Source organism: Artemia sp. Qi Xiang Cuo, chromosome 9 (assembly GCF_049724085.1).
Source record: "Artemia sp. Qi Xiang Cuo chromosome 9, ASM4972408v1, whole genome shotgun sequence".
NCBI classification, from domain to species: domain Eukaryota; kingdom Metazoa; phylum Arthropoda; class Branchiopoda; order Anostraca; family Artemiidae; genus Artemia; species Artemia sp. Qi Xiang Cuo.
The window spans coordinates 31,361,924-31,381,376 of NC_142802.1; the positions used below are offsets into that span (position 1 = coordinate 31,361,924).

The 19,453-nt window shown below is 37.1% G+C and overlaps 1 protein-coding gene across 1 annotated transcript in view; it reads right to left on the minus strand.

The window, feature by feature from the left end:
• Nucleotides 1-15,881: 15,881 nt before the first annotated feature.
• Nucleotides 15,882-19,453, minus strand: part of LOC148948566 (uncharacterized) — a 73,819-nt gene continuing 70,247 nt past the window's right edge. Inside the window, exon 4 of the mRNA XM_089094966.1 lies at nucleotides 15,882-16,119. Within this exon, the coding sequence (XP_088951092.1) occupies nucleotides 15,882-16,119 (238 nt within the window). The remainder of the gene's footprint in view (nucleotides 16,120-19,453) is intronic.

A 19,453-nucleotide genomic window follows, 5' to 3' on the forward strand; every position in this document is an offset into this window, starting at 1 on the left:
GTCTCAATGCACAAAAAAAGTATAAAAAATGGGGGAGGGAAGGGGAGGGGAGGAGGGGAGGGGAAGAGGAGGTGGGAGGAGGAGGAGGAGGAGGAGGAGGGGGAGGAGGAGGAGGGGAGGGGAGGGGGAGGATGGGAGGGGAAGGGGAGGAGGAGGGAGGAGATGGAGGGAGAGGGGCCCCATCGGGGGGCCAAAGGGGGAGGGGCCCTTTGGGCCCCGGGGGGGGTCTGGGGGAACCTTGAGGGCCGGTGGGCCCTTTGGGAGCCCAGTGGACCTTTGAGGACCGGTGGCTTCCTTCGGGGTTGGGGTAGGGGGATCGGAACCCTTTGGCTTGTGGTAGAGGACCTTACGACACTGTTAAAATCGAACTTGTGTATCATAACGACCACAGAGTTTTACCCTCAAATTCTCTTCTATAATCATCTTTTAAAATGTCTTTAACTGTTTCGCCGAAATAATTCCATAAGCTGTCTAAAACCGTTTCGTCCAAATAATCCCCTAAAAGTAATTTCTGTGTGTTCCTTTTGTTTTTTGGCATCTCTGTGCTTTCACATTTGAAATTATTTGGAAACCTGATTCCCGCGCTAAAACAATTCATTGCTAAGATGTTTCTTGGAGAATTGTTTCCATGGCAATGTTTATTAATATCTTTTGGAGTTCGACCAGTAGAACTGTTTCCGAGGCAAAGACATTAATGACTTGGATCTATTCCTGGAGAATCGTTTCTAGGCGAGGTTAGGCGAGAAAGTTCCTTTTTTTCCATTCTCACTGACAAAAACCATAAAACATACAAAAATGTGACAAAGTTCCTGTTTTTTCAAATTCTCACTGACAAAATCCATAAAACCATCCATTAAAGTGAGAAAGTACCTGTTTTTCCATTCTCACTGACAAAAACCATGAAAACAGACATAAATGTGAGAAAATTCCTGTTTTTCCAAGTGAGAAAATTCCTGTTTTTTCATTCTCAGTGAGAAAACCATAAACCACGTGGTCATCGACGGAGTAGCACCCCCCTTTCTACTTATATTTTTGTTTCACTGTCTAATAAAAGGACCTATCCCTAGTCGGAACTCTTATTGATTTCGTCGTAGAACAAGTTAAAATAATTAAGCAGGGTCTATTCTTCCAGTCCAAAAGTAAAAAAAAAAAAAAAAAAAAAAAAGTGTATATAAAAATTTATGTTATAAAAATCACTTCGTATTTTCTTAATTTTATAGCGAAAATCATTGAATTACTGGAATTAATATGCAGTGATAAGGCGATTAATCGGGGTTGAAAGTCGGTATTATTGGGTATTTTCCCAATAATAATTAAACTGCTTAAAAAAAAAATTCCATCGTCAAGTTATGTTTTCAAATTAAATTAAATTGTGTTCTTAGGTTTCCATTTATTAAGCAAATATACCGATTACTTGAAGTTCCAATAAAATTTTGAATTAAGATTAGCCATGTATAATTAGCTAGTATGTTTTACGATAATTATCGTACGATATTCATTATTAATTTTTGTTTCCTTATGGATGCAGTCACCCAGTCTAAATTGTCATATTTTCATGCCTAGGCCTATGCCAAATTAAAACAAGATCAACAACCAAAAATCAGCGTTGTAAATGTTGTCTTAAGTTTCATTTTTCTAATAAAATTGGTATTGTATTTCATATTTTTTTAAATATGAATGCAACACTAGGCATGTATGCCAAAATTTGTATCAGGAGGCCTGCTAATTCGTCCTAACCCCAGAACAGGCGTTTCGAACCGAAAATGCTGGAAAAATTGGTAAAATTTGGACACTTCGTCCTGGGTCCAGGACTGAAAGCACCCCCATGCGTGTTTGTACATTGCCGCATGTAAATAATGAGGATAAAAAAATGAGTTTAATCAGTTACAATCTTAGTATTACAAAATTATGCTAAAATATGCCAAGAACAGTCTGGCGTCATGGTTTTTACAATATTTTCTAAGGACGCGTATCCCTTTTTCTTTTTGTTGTTTTTAGTGTGAATTGCCTCTCAAAACTTATGCGTAATGAGTAACTTGATCTATACATAGATTATCATGCCCCCACTTACGTTTATTATAAAGAAAGAAAACGATCAAAAATGGGGTTTTTTAAGGCAAAACAAGAATACTGAAAAAACACAAAGCGAATATTTCGAGAGGACAACCGCCTCTCTTCTTCAGCGCGAACAAAATAATATATTCAAGAAAAATGCCGAAGAAAAAAACAACAAAACAAACGCGGAAAGTCAATGTGAAGAAAAATCAATGAAAAGGCTAAAAAATTAAAAGATAAATAAAACCCAAAAACCATAAGAATAAAAACCAAATACCTAACAACCATAAAGCAAGTCATTCGCCAATATCCGCAATAATTCATTCACTCAAAACAAACGAACCAGCAATTAAATGAGTTGGAGAACTAAGTCATCTGATTTCTGATTTTAATATTTGTATTCCTTGCAGACACCCTTTTAGATCTAAGGGGTTGCTGACGTGTTTGATTATGTGATTGGGAAGGTGGTTCAAGGTTTATTTCAGGGATTACGAAAGTATAGGCTTCTCTTTTGAGAAAACCGAAATATGACTCATTTATTCTTGTCACCGGAATCTTTATTCAAGGCTAGACCTAAATTTTGGTATTTAAAAATTTCAACAGCTTCTTTGTAGTGCTGGACAATACCTTTGTCGTGCGAAATTAAGCTAGCTTGGTTAGATAAAATAATATGTTCCTGGTGATCAAAGATCGGCAAGGGCAGAGTCAAAATGTTTATAGTTCTAGTCTCTCTACAGTCCACCTCAGAGGTTTTCATTTAGATACTTTACATTCTTTCTCACTTTGAAATTCCACCAGGTGCTTATCTAAACTGTTCTTTTGATGTTTTCCTTCTAGTCTTACACGAGTTTTTTTTTTGTATTGCAATCCGGTTGCTGTCACGTAGCTAGTTGGCATTTTATCCTGTTAATAAATCTCTTGTCATTTTCTCCTACTTCCCAACATCCTTTTCTTTCCCCTCTCTCCCCTTCTCTTTCCTCTTACCTCTCCTTCTCTATAATTTATCCAATTTTCTCCTTTCTTTCTGATGCTTTGATTTTTATTTGATGGGGTGAAATGGTCTCCGTATTTTTGCCTACATCTTCCTCAAAAGAGGATTAATTGCGTTTTTGAATGCTATTAGGCGCGTAGGTATTAAAACACATAAGAGAGGGAAATTTGAAATTATAATAAATATGAGAAGAAAATGCCAAATTAGGCTATATTTATTTTTTATGAAAAAAGAAGAGTTCTTTCCGCAGCATAGAAATAAAAAAAACAAACACAAGTTTAATAAAAAAGCTAGGTTTTAAGATAAAATTAGAAAGTGTCAATACAGTATATAGATAATGGCACTTACTCAGTTTGACTGCGAATTGGAAATCGTTTCAGACTTAGGACTACGAAGCTGAATAAAAATCAGTATCTGAATAGGAAAAATTGTTGGCATCACCCCATCATTAGCAGTATGTTTTACAGTAGGAGGGGCCTATTGACTCCGGGGGGGGGGACTCCATATATGGGCATAGAATACTGACAGAAGTTTACAACATTGCCGAATAAGAAAGGTACTATTTGGTACTTTAAAGCACCTCTTTCAAGGTCAATCAGGGATGTTTCTAAGCCTATTGACTCCGAGACGAGATTTGCGCATGCGCACTGAATACCTAACCTGAATCAATGGTATTGATCCACGAAGGGGACTACATTTCTGAGAAATTGATTACATAATCGAAGGGGACAGAATTCCTGGGAAATTGATTTGCATAATCGACGGGGAATTCTATATACAACTTGAAGTACTCATCCTTATCACCCACAACTTTACATTATGGCTTTTTGAATACCCCAGCACCAAGCAATACTTTTCAAAAGGTTTTATTATATCTTTTCAGAACAAGTTCCTTTCTTAATATCCCCCTTAAACCTATTTTACAAGTTGAAGTACTCATCCTTTTCATCCACAACTTTACCCTACGGCTTTTTGCATACAAACTAACAAAGACAAACACTTGGACTTGCAAAAACCAACCCAGAAATACAAACAAATAGATTCAGACAAACAAACAGAGAAAGAAAGGCACTTAAGATATACAAACCAACAAAGACAAACACTTCGACTTGCAAACACCAGCTTAGACAGACAAACAAATAGATTTAGACATACAAACAGAGAAAGATATTCACTTTAGACATACAAAACAACAAAGACAAACACTTGGACTTGCAAACAACAACCCAGACATACAAACAAGTAGATTCACACATACAAACAGAAAAAGACAGACAGACACTTTAGACATACAAACCAACAAAGACAAACACTTGGACTGGCAAACACCAACCCAGATATACAAACAAATAGATTCAGAAATACAAAAAGAGAAAGAAAGACACTTTAGACATACAATCAAACAAAGACAAACACTTGGACTTGCAAAAACCAACCCAGACATACAAACAAATAGATTCAGACATACAAAAAGAGAAAGACAGACACTTTAGACATACAAACCAGCAAAGACAAACACTTGGACTTGCAAACACCAACCCAGACATACAAACAAATAGATTCAGACATACAAACAGAGAAAGACAGGCACTTTAGACATACAAACCAACAAAGACAAACACTTGGACATGCAAACACCAACCCAGACATACAAACTAATAGATTCAGACATACAAACAGAGAAAAACAGGCACTTTAAACATACAAACCAACAAAGACAAACACTTGGAATTGCAAAAGCCAACCCAGACATACAAACAAATAGATTGACACATACAAACAGAAAAAGAAAGATACTTTAGACATACAAACCAACAAAGAAAAACACTTGGACTTGCAAGCACCAGCCCGGACATACAAACAAATAAATTCAGACACACAAACAGAGAAAGACAGACACTATAGACATAAAAACCAACAGAGACAAAACACTTGGACTTGCAGACACCAACCCAGACATACAAACTAATAGAATCAGACATACAGAAAGAGAAAGACAGACACTTTAGCCATACAAACCAACAAAGACAAACACTTGGACTTGCAAACACCACCCCAGACATACAAACAAATAGATTCAGACATACACACAGAGAAAGACAGACACTTTAGACATACAAAACAACAAAGACAAACACCAACCCAGACATACAAATAAACAGATTCATATATACAAAAAGGCAAAGACAGGCACTTTATACATAAAAACCAACAAAGACAAACACTTGGACTTGCAAACACCAACACAAACATACAAACAAACAGATTCAGACATACAAACAGAGAACGACAGGCACTTTAGACATACAAACGAACAAAGACAAACACTTGGACTTGCAAAAACCAACCCAGACATACAAACAAATAGATTCAGACATACAAAAAGAGAAAGACATGTTCTTTAGACATACAAACCATCAAAGACAAATTCTTGGACTTGCAAACACCAACCCAGACATACAAACAGAAAGATTAAGACATACAAACAGAGAAAGACAGACACTTTAGACATACAAACAACAAAGACAAACACTTGGACTTGCCAACACCAACCCAGACATACAAACAAATAGATTCAGACATACAAACAGAGAAAGACAGACACTTTAGACATGCAAACCAGAAAAGACAAACACTTGGACTTGCAAACACCAACCCAGACAAAAAAACATATATAATCAGACATATAAACAGAGAAAGACAGGCACTTTAGACATAAAAACCAACAAAGACAAATACTTTGACTTGCAAACACCAACCCAGACATACAAACAAATACATTCAGACATACAAACAGAGAAAAAAAGGCACTTTAGACATACAAACCAACAAAGACAAACACTTGGACTTGCAAACACCAACCTAGACAAACAAACAAATAGATTCAGACATACAAACAGAGAAAGACATGCACTTTAGACATACATACTAACAAAGACAAACACTTGGACTTGCAAACACCAACCCAGACATACAAACAAATAGATTCAAACATACAAACAGAGAAAGACAGGCACTTTAGACATACCAACCAACAATGACAAATTCTTGGACTTGCAAACACCAACCCAGACATACAAACAAATAGATTCAGACATACAAACAGAGAAAGACAGACACTTTAGACATACAAACAACAAAGACAAACACTTGAACTTGCAAACATCAACCCAGACATACAAACAAATAGATTCAGACATACAAACAGAGAAAGACAGGCACTTTAGACATACAAACCAAAAAAGACAAACACTTGTACTTGAAAACAACAACCCATACATACAAATATATATTTTAAGACATATAAGCAAAGAAAGACAGACACTTTAGACATACAAACAAACAAAAAAGATTAATTGGACTTGCAAACACCAACCCAGACAGACAAACAAATAGATTCAGACATTCAAACAGAGAAAAACAGGCACTTTAGACATACAAACCAACAAAGACAAACACTTGGACTTGCATACACCAGCCAAGACATACAAATAAATAGATTCAGACACACAAACAGAGAAAGACATGCACTTTAGACATACAAACCAACAAAGACAAACACTTGAACATGTAACAAAAAACACGTACACAAAATACAATTTTCTTAGAAACTCAGAAATAGATGAGCTTGATATAATGTAATGATAACCAATAATGATAAACTCCTGTGCAGACAAAAACCAACATAGCAACACACGAACATAGTGTAAAACAAGCCAAAAGAGAAAGACATATACTTAAGACATACAAACCAACAGAGAAAAAGCCTTGGACTTGCAAACACCAACCCAGACATACAAACAAATAGATTCAGACATACAAACAGAGAAAGACATGCTCTTTAGACATACAAACCAACAAAGACAAACACTTGGACTTGCAAACACCAACCCAGACATACAAACAAATAGATTCAGACATACAAACAGAGAAAGACAGAACCTTTAGACATACAAACCAATAAAGACAAACACTTGGACTTGCAAACACCAACCCAGACATATAAACAAAAAGATTCAGACATACCAACAGAGAAAGACAAACACTTTAGACATACAAACCAACAAAGACAAACACTTAGACTTGCAAACACCAACCCAGACATACAAACAAATAGATTCAGATATACAAACAGAGAAAGACATGCACTTTAGACATACAAACCAACAAAGACAAATTCTTGGACTTGCAAACATCAACTCAGACGTACACACAAATAAATTCAGACATAGAAACAGAGAAAGACATGCACTTTAGACATACAAACCAACAAAGAAAAATTCTTGGACTCGCAAACACCAACGCAAACATACAAACAAATAGATTCAGACATACAAACAGAGAAAGACAGGCAATGGGACAAGCAAACACACGTCCAAACACACAAGCAAAAGGAGTGAGAGACACAAACAAATACAAAGATTCAGACATTCAAACAGAGAAAGACAGGCACTTTAGACATACAACCCAACAAAGACAAATACTTGGACTCGCAAACACCAACCCAGACATAAAAACAAATAAATTCAGACATACAAACAGAGAAAGACAGGCAATGGGACAAGCAAACACGTCCAAACACACAAGAGAGAAGAGTGAGAGACACAAACAAAAACATAGATTCAGACCAAAAAACATAGAACGAAATGTAATTAAGACACTCAATCCGACAAAAACACAAAATGTTAATTGAAGACAACCACCCTGTCGCTCGAACCATCAAGTTCAAAAATACGTACAGAAAAAGACAAGTACTTTAGACATTTCAAATACAAATAACAAACAGTTGAATAGCGAAAACCAGCTAAGACAAACGAACAGATAGATTCAGACATACAAACATATGTCTTTATGCAAAAAGCCGTAAGGTAAAGTTGTGGATGAAAAGGATGAGTACTTCAACTTGTAAAATAGGTTTAAGAGGGATATTAAGAAAGGAACTTGTTCTGAAAAGATATAATAAAGCCTTTTGAAAATTATTGCTTGGTGTTGGGGTATACAAAAAGCCATAATGTAAAGTTATGGGTGATAAGGATGAGTACTTCAAGTTGTAAAATTGGTTTAGGAGGGACATTACGTAAAGAACTTGTTCTGAAAAGATATAATTAAGCCTTTTGAAAAGTATTGCTTGGTGGGGTATTCAAAAAGTCCTTAAGTATTGTTGGGAGTGAAAAAGATGAGTACTTCAACTTATAAAATAAGTTTAGGAGGAATATTAAGAAGAGAACTTGATCTGAAATGATATATTCGGGGGCAGCCAAAAAGTTGGGTGGGGGGGGGGGCTTCTGTGTCTCAAGCCTGCAAAAAAAAGTATTATAAAAAATGTGGGGGAGGGGCAAACAAGTTGGGGGGGGGGAGGTAGGGGGCCCTTCTGTGTCCCAAGTGCGCAAACAAAAAGAATTTAAAAAATGGGGGTTGGGCAAAAAGTTGTGTGGAAGGGGGCCCTTTGGGGTTGGGGTAGGGGACCTTACAACACTGTTCAAATGGAACTTGTGTATTATAACGACCACAGTGTTTTAACCCAAATCATCTTATAAAATATCTCAAAATGTTTCTCCCAAATAATCCCTAAAATGATCTTTAATTTTTTTTGCACAAATTATCCCCTTAAAGTAATTTTTGCGTGTTCCTTTGTTTCGGCATCCCTGCGCTGTTCCATTTGAAATTCCCAAGAAACCATTTCCCGCATAAAATATATTCGATCTGTCTTGAATCTCGTTTGAATTTCTGAAAAAATCTAAGGTGTTCCTAGTTACACTATTATGGTTTCGAAAGAATATTAATTTATCTCTCAGACCTAAAGACCAGAGAAGCCATATCTAAAAATAGAATATTAATTTATCTCTCAGACCTATGGACCTGAGAAGCCCTATTAAAAAATAGAATATTAATTTATCTCTCAGATCTATAGACCTGAGAAGCCATATTTAAAAATAGAATATTAATTTATCTCTCAGACCTAAAGACCAGAGAAGCCATATTGTTTCTTAATTCCCCTACGTAGATCAATATAGAATTCGCCGTCGATTATGCAAATCAATTTCCCAGATTATGCAAATCTCGTCTCGGAGTCAATAGGCTTAGAAACATCCCTGATTGACCTTGAAAGAGGTGTTTTAAAGTACCAAATAGTACCTTTCTTATCCGGCAATGTTGTAAACTTCTGTCAGTATTCTATGCCCATATATGGAGTCCCCCCCCGGAGTCAATAGGCCCCGCCTACTACTTTTTACGCACTAATTTTTTTCCTGTTAATTTTAGTGTGTATTGAAACCATCTTCTTATTGTATACTATTCTTTTATGTTTGGTTATTATTAGCTTCAATTCAAGTATCTCGTTCAAAATAATCATAAAAGCTTTCGGTATTGTTACAGGCTCCTAGTTAACCTTACCACTCCACCTCTGCTCTTATGGAGGGAAGAAATTCCCGCTGATAAGGACTCAAGAAGTATTTATCTTCAATTAAAAAGTCATCAATCTGGTTTCAAAGAGGCTTTTACCAACGCTCGTTTCTGGGAAACGGTTTCTCAGCGCTTGCAAGAATTGTTGAACCTAGTAAGTGGATTAACTTTCCTGGTAATACAATGAAGCAGTTGAATTTTGGTTCTTCAGTATAGATCTAGGGAAGAATTTTCTGATTTTGTTGCTGAGAATACATGTCTAACAGCAATAACACGAGGAACTAAGGAAAGGGTTAATAATACTAAGGGTAAAAAGGGTAAATACTAAGGTAAGGGTGGGTAGGGGTTAAGGTAAGGTTGGAAGGGCAGGGTGGGGGAGGTGAGAGGGAGTTGAGTATTATGAGTGATGGAGATTGGATTTGTTATTATTATTTTATTTTTTTTATTTATCTATTATTATTTTTAATTCAGTTATTTATTTATTTATCTATTTGTTTTCCATATATATAGGTTATAGTTTATCTATTTTTGGTTTATTTATAATAGTTTTAATTATATAGCTGAGGTTTAAGTAAATAGTTGAGTTAAAAGATAAGTATAGTCAGTGATCCAGGGACCGTTATCTTTCAAGGGGTGGCTCACATTCACTGCAGTTGGTTTGAGGGTGGATTCCAGGGTAAACAGGGGCTCTGATAACGAATATTGGGGTGCACAAGCTCGCAAGCACGTAGAACATGGTCATTTTAGCTTATAAAGTCAAATTTGGCCTATAGCGACATCATAGCGCTCTTGATTTTTTTTACACGGTAAAATAAACTGAAAACTTTATAAACTTGACATATTCTGAATCCTAAGAACGAGTACTTTCACCTAGTATTTTTGTTTTTCCTCATAAACTTTATTTTTATTTGTTAAACCTTATTTAATTTCGAAAGAAAGGTTTTTATTTATAATTTTCCTCATTTTGTTCGGTTTTTCTGAAATTTTTGCCTGCATAAGTATATTTTTTTATGCTTTATTTGAATTTTGCTCGTTATTATGAGTCAAACCACGTACCTCTTTTTAAAAAAATCTTAATTCTTGAGCAACTATGTATTTTTTCTAAATAACGTCATAGCTTTCAGAAATTAGCCTACTATGACCAAGTTTTTTTTAATTTTTTTTTCAGTTGTTAAAAAAAAATGAAAACGAATCAAGCTGCACATCATTCGAACCATCATGATGTCCTTTACACGTTGTTAATAAAAACAAAGTCGAGACTTCAATCTGAAAGAATATATAAGCGTTTGAACATGAAAAATTCCCCCCCCCCCAAAAAAGAAAATTTTCTGAATAGTTGCGTTTTACTCGAAATATTTTCAAGAGAATCTATAATTTTTTTCTCACCAAACGACAGATCGCTCTTTTTTTAATCAAATAATGTATTTATATTCTATACAACTAATATTTTTAAACAGAAAAAAAAAACAACAGATGCCTCGTTCTGAGATCGCATGCGCGAATTTGGTATATTTTTTATGCTTTATTTGAATTCTGCTCGTCATTACGAGACAAACCATGTGCTTCTTTTCCAAAAAAATCTTAATTCTTGAGCAACTATTTATTTTTTTCTTTAGTAGTAGATACAATCTGGCTTACGTAGGCTCATATACGAGCCTCAAGGTGGCGAAGCCATGTGAACTCGTGGTGCAGAGGTGACTAGGGCTGATTTAAGATACTATTTTCTTTAATTTCCAGTATAGCAGGGGCTAATGATCTAATTGGTTTGATCGGGTCAACGGCCACTAATTTAGTAGACGGTACCTGTCATGATCAGCTGAAGTAAGGTTTAAACGACTGCATTAGCAGTTTAATATCAAAACAAATAAAAAATCAATTATTTAAAATTTAACATGAAAAGGTGGATCAAATCTCTTTTTCTTCTTCATCTCTGTCTTCGGACTCGTTCTGATTCACATTGGAAAGTAGGCATTTTTGGAGGTCAGCTCCACACTTGCATGCACTGTCACAGAAACCTATTTTGGAGCATTTGTAGTGGGAGCCGCACCTTGTCTTGTCACAGTTGCAAAAAGAAAGCGATGCTAGCCCATGCGGCATCGTAGAAGCTAGGTCTGGCTTCAGTTCATGATCTTCAATTCTCCAGCCCATATCGGTTGCCTGAGGTAAATCAATACAGGGCTTTTGGCTTTGGACCCAAATCAGTGACTCAAATATTCACCTTTTCAACTAAAGAAGAGAAGAGGAATCATTTAGTGGTAAAAGCCACAAGTCCTTCTATCTTGGTACAAATGTAGTCGAGGGTTAATCAGACTTTTGAAATTATTCACACCTCTTCCACTGACTGTACCCAGAAGTTGCTTATGGACAATCATTAAACAATCACTTTGCACAGATGATCGCTTGTCTGCAAGGGCTAGAACTTCATCACCTAAAGACCTCAACAAAGTTTCCGAAGACTTCGCAGCTCAAAAAAAGTGGACCTTTCCAATTCTATACATAAGGCTTGTGGTGTCACATCCACTCAAGCTGTGGACAAGCGGCAAGGCGTTGCAAAATGTTGCTCCTAGTTTTTGTGCTGCTGTATGAATAGGTATGCAGTAGCATGGAAGCTTAACCCAGAGCTTCTTGAGGCCGAGACTAGCAAGATACTGGAAGTAGTATGCAGCTTGTAAGACGATATCAGTATCGTTGGCTTATATTATCACAAGTGTGCTCTTTCGTCTTGCGGCAGCTACTTTGTGGTATAACACCCAAGTGTCTGCTTCCTAATGGCCAAACGAGAGATTATTATCAACAGAGATTCCATAGGGCGTAACGGTAACATCATTGTGTTGACCCTCGAACCCTCCAGCTATATGATCCGTCAGATAGTTAGAAATTTTACACTTCAAGACCTTGAATGGTGCGTTTAAGATTCAGCCTTTGGCCGAGCGACTACTGAGAAACGTGTCTCAGAATGTTACAGCCTTGCTAGGGAAAGTAAAGGGTCTGAAAAGATTTCGTCTAGGATTTCCTGTTCTTTCGCGATAGCCAGATGCTTTTTTCGGGTCGTACATGTAGACATCACGGGTTCTATCGTCACTAAGACGGACATAACTGTCATCAAACAAATGGATAGACTGACAGGCTTCGGGTATATGCCTAAGAATCCCATCGTAAACTCTTCTAAGAATCACATCGTAAATCTGCTAGCATCTCATTTTGTTCTGGTCGATAACACCTTATGAGGCTCATGACATTAACTATATAGTCAGATCGTGGAGAGTCTTCAAAAAGCGTATGTGGAATCATTCTTGGCCGTGACTGCAAGCCAGACTGTTGCAGAATGTAGTTCGAGACTGTTGACTTTGTACCAGTACGTAGCTGAGGCTCCCTACGAATTGATGATAATACTGCAAGTGAGGCCGAATATGGTTGTAGATCGTACTTCAGCAGCTCACAGAGGGACAAAGTTTGTGTTGAATTTGCAAGACACAGAGCTCGTTTAAGCGGCTCAGTTTCCCCCAAATATTTTTTTGTGGCTCTTTCATTTTTAGTTTTTTGGTAAAAGAGGCAAAAATTTTTACTATGCCAACTTTTACTTTCGTGGATGTACCGTCGAGATATGAGCTCATGGCTTCGAAGCCAATTTCTCGGAAGTTCAGCAGACTATTTCTGGAGCTATATCCCCTGTCATAAAGTTGTGCAGCTCTGTTCTTGTCGTCTTGAATGGGTTTCCGAACAACTCTACCAAGTCCATAACCCGATTTCTGCCTTTTATGGTCAAATTCGTAAACGCAGTGGTATCTTACTGATGCTTCATTGCCTCTTCATTCATATTCAGGTTTACTCTCATCGTTCTGGCGACTGCTGCAAGAAAGTGGAGAGTAGTCAGATATCGATCCCTGGAATTTTACTCCTTTACCGCTCCAGCGATACCTGAAACTTCTTGATGACCTTTGATGTCCAGATTCATGGTAGACTCTAAAGCCAGATCATATACAATGCTGCAAAATGGATTGGTTGTTTCCCTAACAACAAAATTGCCACTTACAAACTCCCTGTGAACTTCTGGCGCTTTTTCAGGCAGGCGTAGCATTTCTTCTAGGTAGTTAAGCGCAGCTGCGGCGTATTTACGGTTTCCAGATACGATGAAAATCGGAATCCTCTCTCTTATGCCGTTCAACTGTGATCCATAGTCCACGGCTCTTTAAACAAAAAGATAGTCCTTTCCGGTACGGGTAAGACCTAAATAGTTGATCCAGAGGCTGTGATTCCTTATGGTACATCTGGACTTATTGTACTTCGAGAAAAGTTGTACTTCCAACACATCTCCTATCTGTTTACATGCTTCAGAACTAGTTTTACTTTTGAAGCGTTGAATTGCATCACTCAGGATTCGAAGTTTCTCGACTGTAGAAGGCACTAAAACAAAGCAGGATGTTTCAAGCCAATTTTTAGACGCCTACCACAAGAATGGGTTCATTTCTTCGTACACCTGTAAGTAAGCATGGAGTGCTTAGTACGTGTCCTTAACTGAAAGGACTTTATTGGCAGTACAATCCCTGAGAAGCTCTGTCCAAGAAATAATTTCTTTTAGTCCTGCTCCATCCATGAGAGATCCTACCGCTTTCAAATTGTTCATGAGCTTGTGAAAATCACCCAATAAGAGAACAGAGAATTTTACGTGCTGGGACTTTCGAAGGCCATAGCTTATTTCATAAACAGCTAGATCCTGACTTATGACTGTGTACTTGTTTCCAATATTCGCTGCTTTTTTTTGACAGATTCTAATGCCAGAGGCTATGACTTCACAGGATATTAGTGAATAGGGAAGCAAGGGTAAGTAACCTACGGTGGTTTTGCTACACCAGAAAGGAACCATTCTTGCGTTGAAGGCTTTCCAACTGGGAATTGTTTCTTCAAATTCCACTTCAAGAAGTTTCGTAGGACACAACCTACAAAGCGTCCAGCAGAGGTCCAGGTTCTTCACCGAGAATGGCATCGGAGTCTCGTAACTATTTTCAAACAAAAAAATCAAGGAAGAAGAGTCACAATGTCGCGTTTTTCTGGGGATTTTAACTTTCCAGATATGTTCAATAGCTTCAGTGCCAAGAGGGTTGTCGGTTACCATCTGTCGGGTCCTTTTCCGGGGAATCCTCCTGAAACTTCCGCTCGACACACCAGTCACATCAACAGTTCTTCCGAAGTCTGCCGGAGACGTTGACGAGCAATCTGTAGAAGTAGTTGTTCCATAGCCAGCTGGCAGATCACTGCTCTTTCCGTCAACTTTGATCTGTGGATGCTGATTTACCGTAAAACTTGTAACGTGTAGTGAAGACCCATCTAATGTGTTTAGCTGACAGTCCAAATTGTCGATACCAAAGGTAGAGAAAAGTCCTTTCTGCAGATTTTAAGGAATGAAAATCTGGTCTTCAGAAATTTCCTTCACTTCCACCACCTTGGTATTCAGAATTCGTCTAACAGTACTGTAGCACACAGGAAAACTAAGTCGGTTTAGTATCTGAAGAAGGTCACTACCTTCTTCCGAAGTAAGAAGGTACTCTTACTAAACTAAGAAGGTACTGTAGCATGGTACAGAACGAGTCCCAGTGATGTTGTTGCAGGAGTTTCGATGCCAACAGCAAACATGATTGCTTGACAGATCATCAGAATTTTGGACTGTAGTTGTTCAGGAGCTGGTATTTTTCCTGACTCCGGCAGGCATTCAAACTCAACTTGATCAAGGACTATCATACAAACGAAGTTGTTTAAGGAGTCGGGGACAATCTTCATAGCTTTGGAAAAGTCGGCATCGTAAGCATCTTCCCCTTCTTCACTTTTTTAACTGTCTCCAGCAGCGACTATTTCTTTTCGCATGTACCTGCCGTAGTACAAGTTTGAATAACCTTTGTTTAAGGAGTGAGCACAAGAATCTCCTAAAGATGTCCCCGACCTAGTGCACCTCCTTGTTACTGGCCAATCGCTTGGTTTGACTCGACGAGATATAGGAATGTCCTCTTCGTCGGACCTGCTTAAAAGAGTCATAGAACTAACTTCTGGTACGAGTACAACGCCATATTGATCCATGGCCGTCTCAACACTGACCATCCTAGCGCCTTCATCGCATGAACTTGAATCTTCAGTATCCCTGGTCTCTATCCGTAAATAGTCCTCATCAATATTTCGCCGAAGTCACAGGATCTGTTCCAGAAAGTGAGAAGCCGTTAGTGAGCGCCCGAATAACACCAAAAACATCAGTCCTCCTCTTTGTCGCCAAAACTTAACTTCGTCAACAAATTGATTCAAAAGTTTCTGCCCGATCCTATAACTCCTGATAAGATTTGCCTCTGGAAATGACCCGAGCAGTATGTTGTTGTATTCTCTGCAAAGTCCATTAAGGTAATATAATTTGCCGTTGCGATTCTTCAGTTTGAATATCTGACAAAACGAGTCAAACGTTGTAACAACCCTTTGAGACCCATCGACTTCTTTCGACAAACTTGTTCATGCACCTGTCATGGTATCTGACATCCTTTGCTGGTATATCGATAGACACTTTTCTATCTCCTTCAATTCTGAGTAGAACATGAGGATATTGGTCACAAACTGCCTTAGCTTGCTTGTATATATTTTGTTGCCGGTTGTAAGTCTCTACAAGGCACAACTGCTCTGTTACAGTACCGGGCTTACTGCAGATCAAACACAGACTATATTCAAAATTCTCGCCTTTGCTTCCTCTCGTGGTCTGTCGTGCAACCTCTGTGGTTGGAGCTACACTGGCAAGCTAGGAAACCCTTTTATCGCACTCAATGTGGTTTGTGCTTGTGAACTTTAGTAGGGAAACCCTAATAACTCCCACGAGTACACCGTGCTGCCATCTACAATTGAGTCTAACGCCAAACCTACATAATTTATTCAAGGATATTGATCGAGTCCAATGGGGTCAAGGTCGATTTATTTGTTGTTGTTTGTCTAGGTGTAATGACTCATGGGCGAAGTTTGCACATGCGCATTAACGGGGGAGAGATGTATTGATCTAGGACAAGAGGGGGAAGTGGATTTCCGAGAACTTGATTTACATAAATGAAGGGGAGAGGATTTCCGAGAAATTGATTGCCGTAATGAAGGGGAAGTGGATTTCTGAGAAATTGATTGCATAATCGAGGGGAAGTAGTTTTCTGGGAAATTGATTACATAATCGGTGGGGAATGTATTGATCGAGTCTAACGGGAACAGGATTTCCAAGAAATTGATTACATAATCGACTAGGACAAGAGGGGAACGAGAATGACGCAATATGTTCACTGAATACGAGCATGACAATGTTATTGATCCAGGGACTTAGAAATGACATCACTTGATTCCTAGGAATTATGCAGAACTCTAAAGAGATAGAAATTATATTTTAATAAGGCTTCATTATCTTTACGCTTAGCGATAAATGGTCTTTAGTGAACAGAGATAAATTAATATTCTATTTTTAAATATGGCTTCTCTGATCTTTAGTGACAGAGATAAATTAAGATTCTATCGAAACCTTAATAGTTTTGCTAGGAACACATATGAGATGAAGAGATTAACGCGGGAATTTTTTTCCTGAGAATTTCAAATGTGACAGCCAGGGATGCCAAAACAAAAGGAACACGCAGAAATTACGTTTAGGGATTATTTGGGCGAAACCGTTTGAGACATTTTAGAAGATGATTTAGGCGAAACAGTTTGAGACATTTAGAAGATGATTTAGGAGAAACAGTTTGAGACATTTTAGAAGATGATTTGGGGTGAAACTCTGTGGTCGTTATAATACACAAGTTCCATTTGAACAGTGTTGCCCTCCGCCCAACCCCAACCCCAGAGGGCCCCCCTACCCCAACCCCAAAGGCCCCCGGGCCCCCAAATGGCCCCCCGGTGCCCCCAAAGGCCCCCCTGGTGCTCCAAAGGGCCCTCTGGCGCCCCCAAAGGGCCCCGGCACCCCCAATGGGCCCCCGGCACCCCCAAATGGCCCCCCGGCACCTCCAAAGGGCCCTCCGACGCCCCAAAAGGCCCCCCGGCGCCCCCAAAGCCCCCTTCCCCCTGGCGCCCCCATTGGCCCCAAAGAGCCCCCCGCCCTAGGTTAGAGTTTTAGTTTGATATTAGCTTACAGTTGTAGTTGGAGTTTCAGTTTGGTATTAGCTTACAGTTTCAGTTAGAGTTATAGTAGTTAAGAGTTTTAGTTTAGAGTTTTACTTTAGAGTCTTAGCTTAGAGTTTTAGTTAGTTATAGTTTAATTTTAGTTAAGAGTTTTTGTTTAGAGTTTAGAGTCTTAGCTTAGAGTTTTAGTTAGAGTTTAGAGTATTAGTTTAGAGTCTTAGCTTAGAGTTTTAGTTAGTGTTATAGTTTGTTTAGTTTTAGTTAAGAGTTTTTGTTCAGAGTTTGAGTCTTAGCTTAGAGTTTTAGTTAGAGTTATAGTTTAGTTTAATTTTTTTTCAGAGTTTTAGTTTAGAGTTATAGTTTAGTTTTAGTTGAGTTTTAGTTTAGAGTTTCAGTTTGGAGTTAGCTTACAGTTTTAGTTAGAGTTATAGTAGTTAAGAGTTTTAGTTTAGAGTTTTAGTTTATTGTCTTAGCTTAGAGTTTTAGTTAAGAGTATTTAGTTCAGAGTTTAGGGTCTTAGCTTAGAGTTTTAGTTAGAGTTTAGAGTTTTAGTTTAGAGTCTTAGCTTAGAGTTTTAGTTCTATTTATAGTTTAGTTTAGTTATAGTTGAGAATTTAGAGTTTTAGTTTAGAGTCTTACCTTAGAGTTTTAGTTAGAGTTTAGAGTTTTAATCTAATTTTAGTTAGAAGCTTTGGTTAAGGTCTCTACTTTAATTTTAAATTAGAGTTTAGTTTAGAGTTTATAGATTTAGCTTACATTTTTACTTTACAGTTTTAGTTAAAGTTAGAGTTTCAGTTTAGTTTTAGTTCAGAGTTTTAGTTTAGATATTGGAATTTTAGTTTTGAGTTTTAGCTTAGAGTTATAGTTAGAGTTATAGTTTAGTTTAGTTTTAATTCAGAGTTTTAGTTTAGAGTCTTAGCTTAGAGTTTTAGTTAGAGTTATAGTTTACTTTAGTTTTAGTTAAGAATTTTAGTTTAGAGGTGTTGTTTAGTTTTGGATAAGAGTTTTAGTTTAGAGTTTAGAGTTTTCGTTGGACTTTTAGTTTAGTTTAGTTTTAGATAAGAGTTTTAGTTTATAGTTTAGAGTTTTACTTTGGAGTCTTAGCTTAGAGTTTTAGTTAGAGTTATAGTTTAGTTCAGTTTTAGTTAAAAGTCTTAGCTTAGAGTTTTAGTTAGAGTTATAGTTTAGTTTAATTTTTGTTAAGAGTTTTAGTTTAGAGTTATAGTTTAGTCAGAATCATGCACTACGAATGAATAAATAAATCTAGACGAACAAAAACTAAAATGAATAATCAGTTCAAAATTTAAAATCATGGATATGACTATGAATAAACAAACCGAACCTTAAACTAGCAGGAAGTAAAGTGAAACGTTATATCAAATGTAAAACAGAAATGATTTGCGACAAATAAGAATGGGGTCACGCTCCCTCAAACCCCTAAAGGCTAGAATGTCGTTTGAGCTTTTCTGAAATCTAAATGTACTTTAAGCAGTTTTTATTTTATGATTATTAATTTAGCAAATCAAAACTCAATTTAGCAATTTAGCAAATTTTTAATTTATATTAATTAAAAATTAAAATTTTTAATTTATATTAATTAAAAATTAAAAATGTTTATTTATATTTTAGCAAATTTTTCATTTTTAATTTAGTAAGTTAAAAATGTTAAAAAATTCCTGGAACTTAATTTTTTATATAACACTCACTTATATTTCAAGCAATCAAACTAGTTTCATTTGTCTGATATGTAACACATTTCATAATTCTTTCTTTATTTCAAATACAATTTTTTCAAATATGTAGTAGAAAATATATTGGTGGATCATTTCTTGATTTGCCGATTCAAAACATCGGTTCGTTCAACTAAACAAACTGCTTCCAAAATTAGCAATT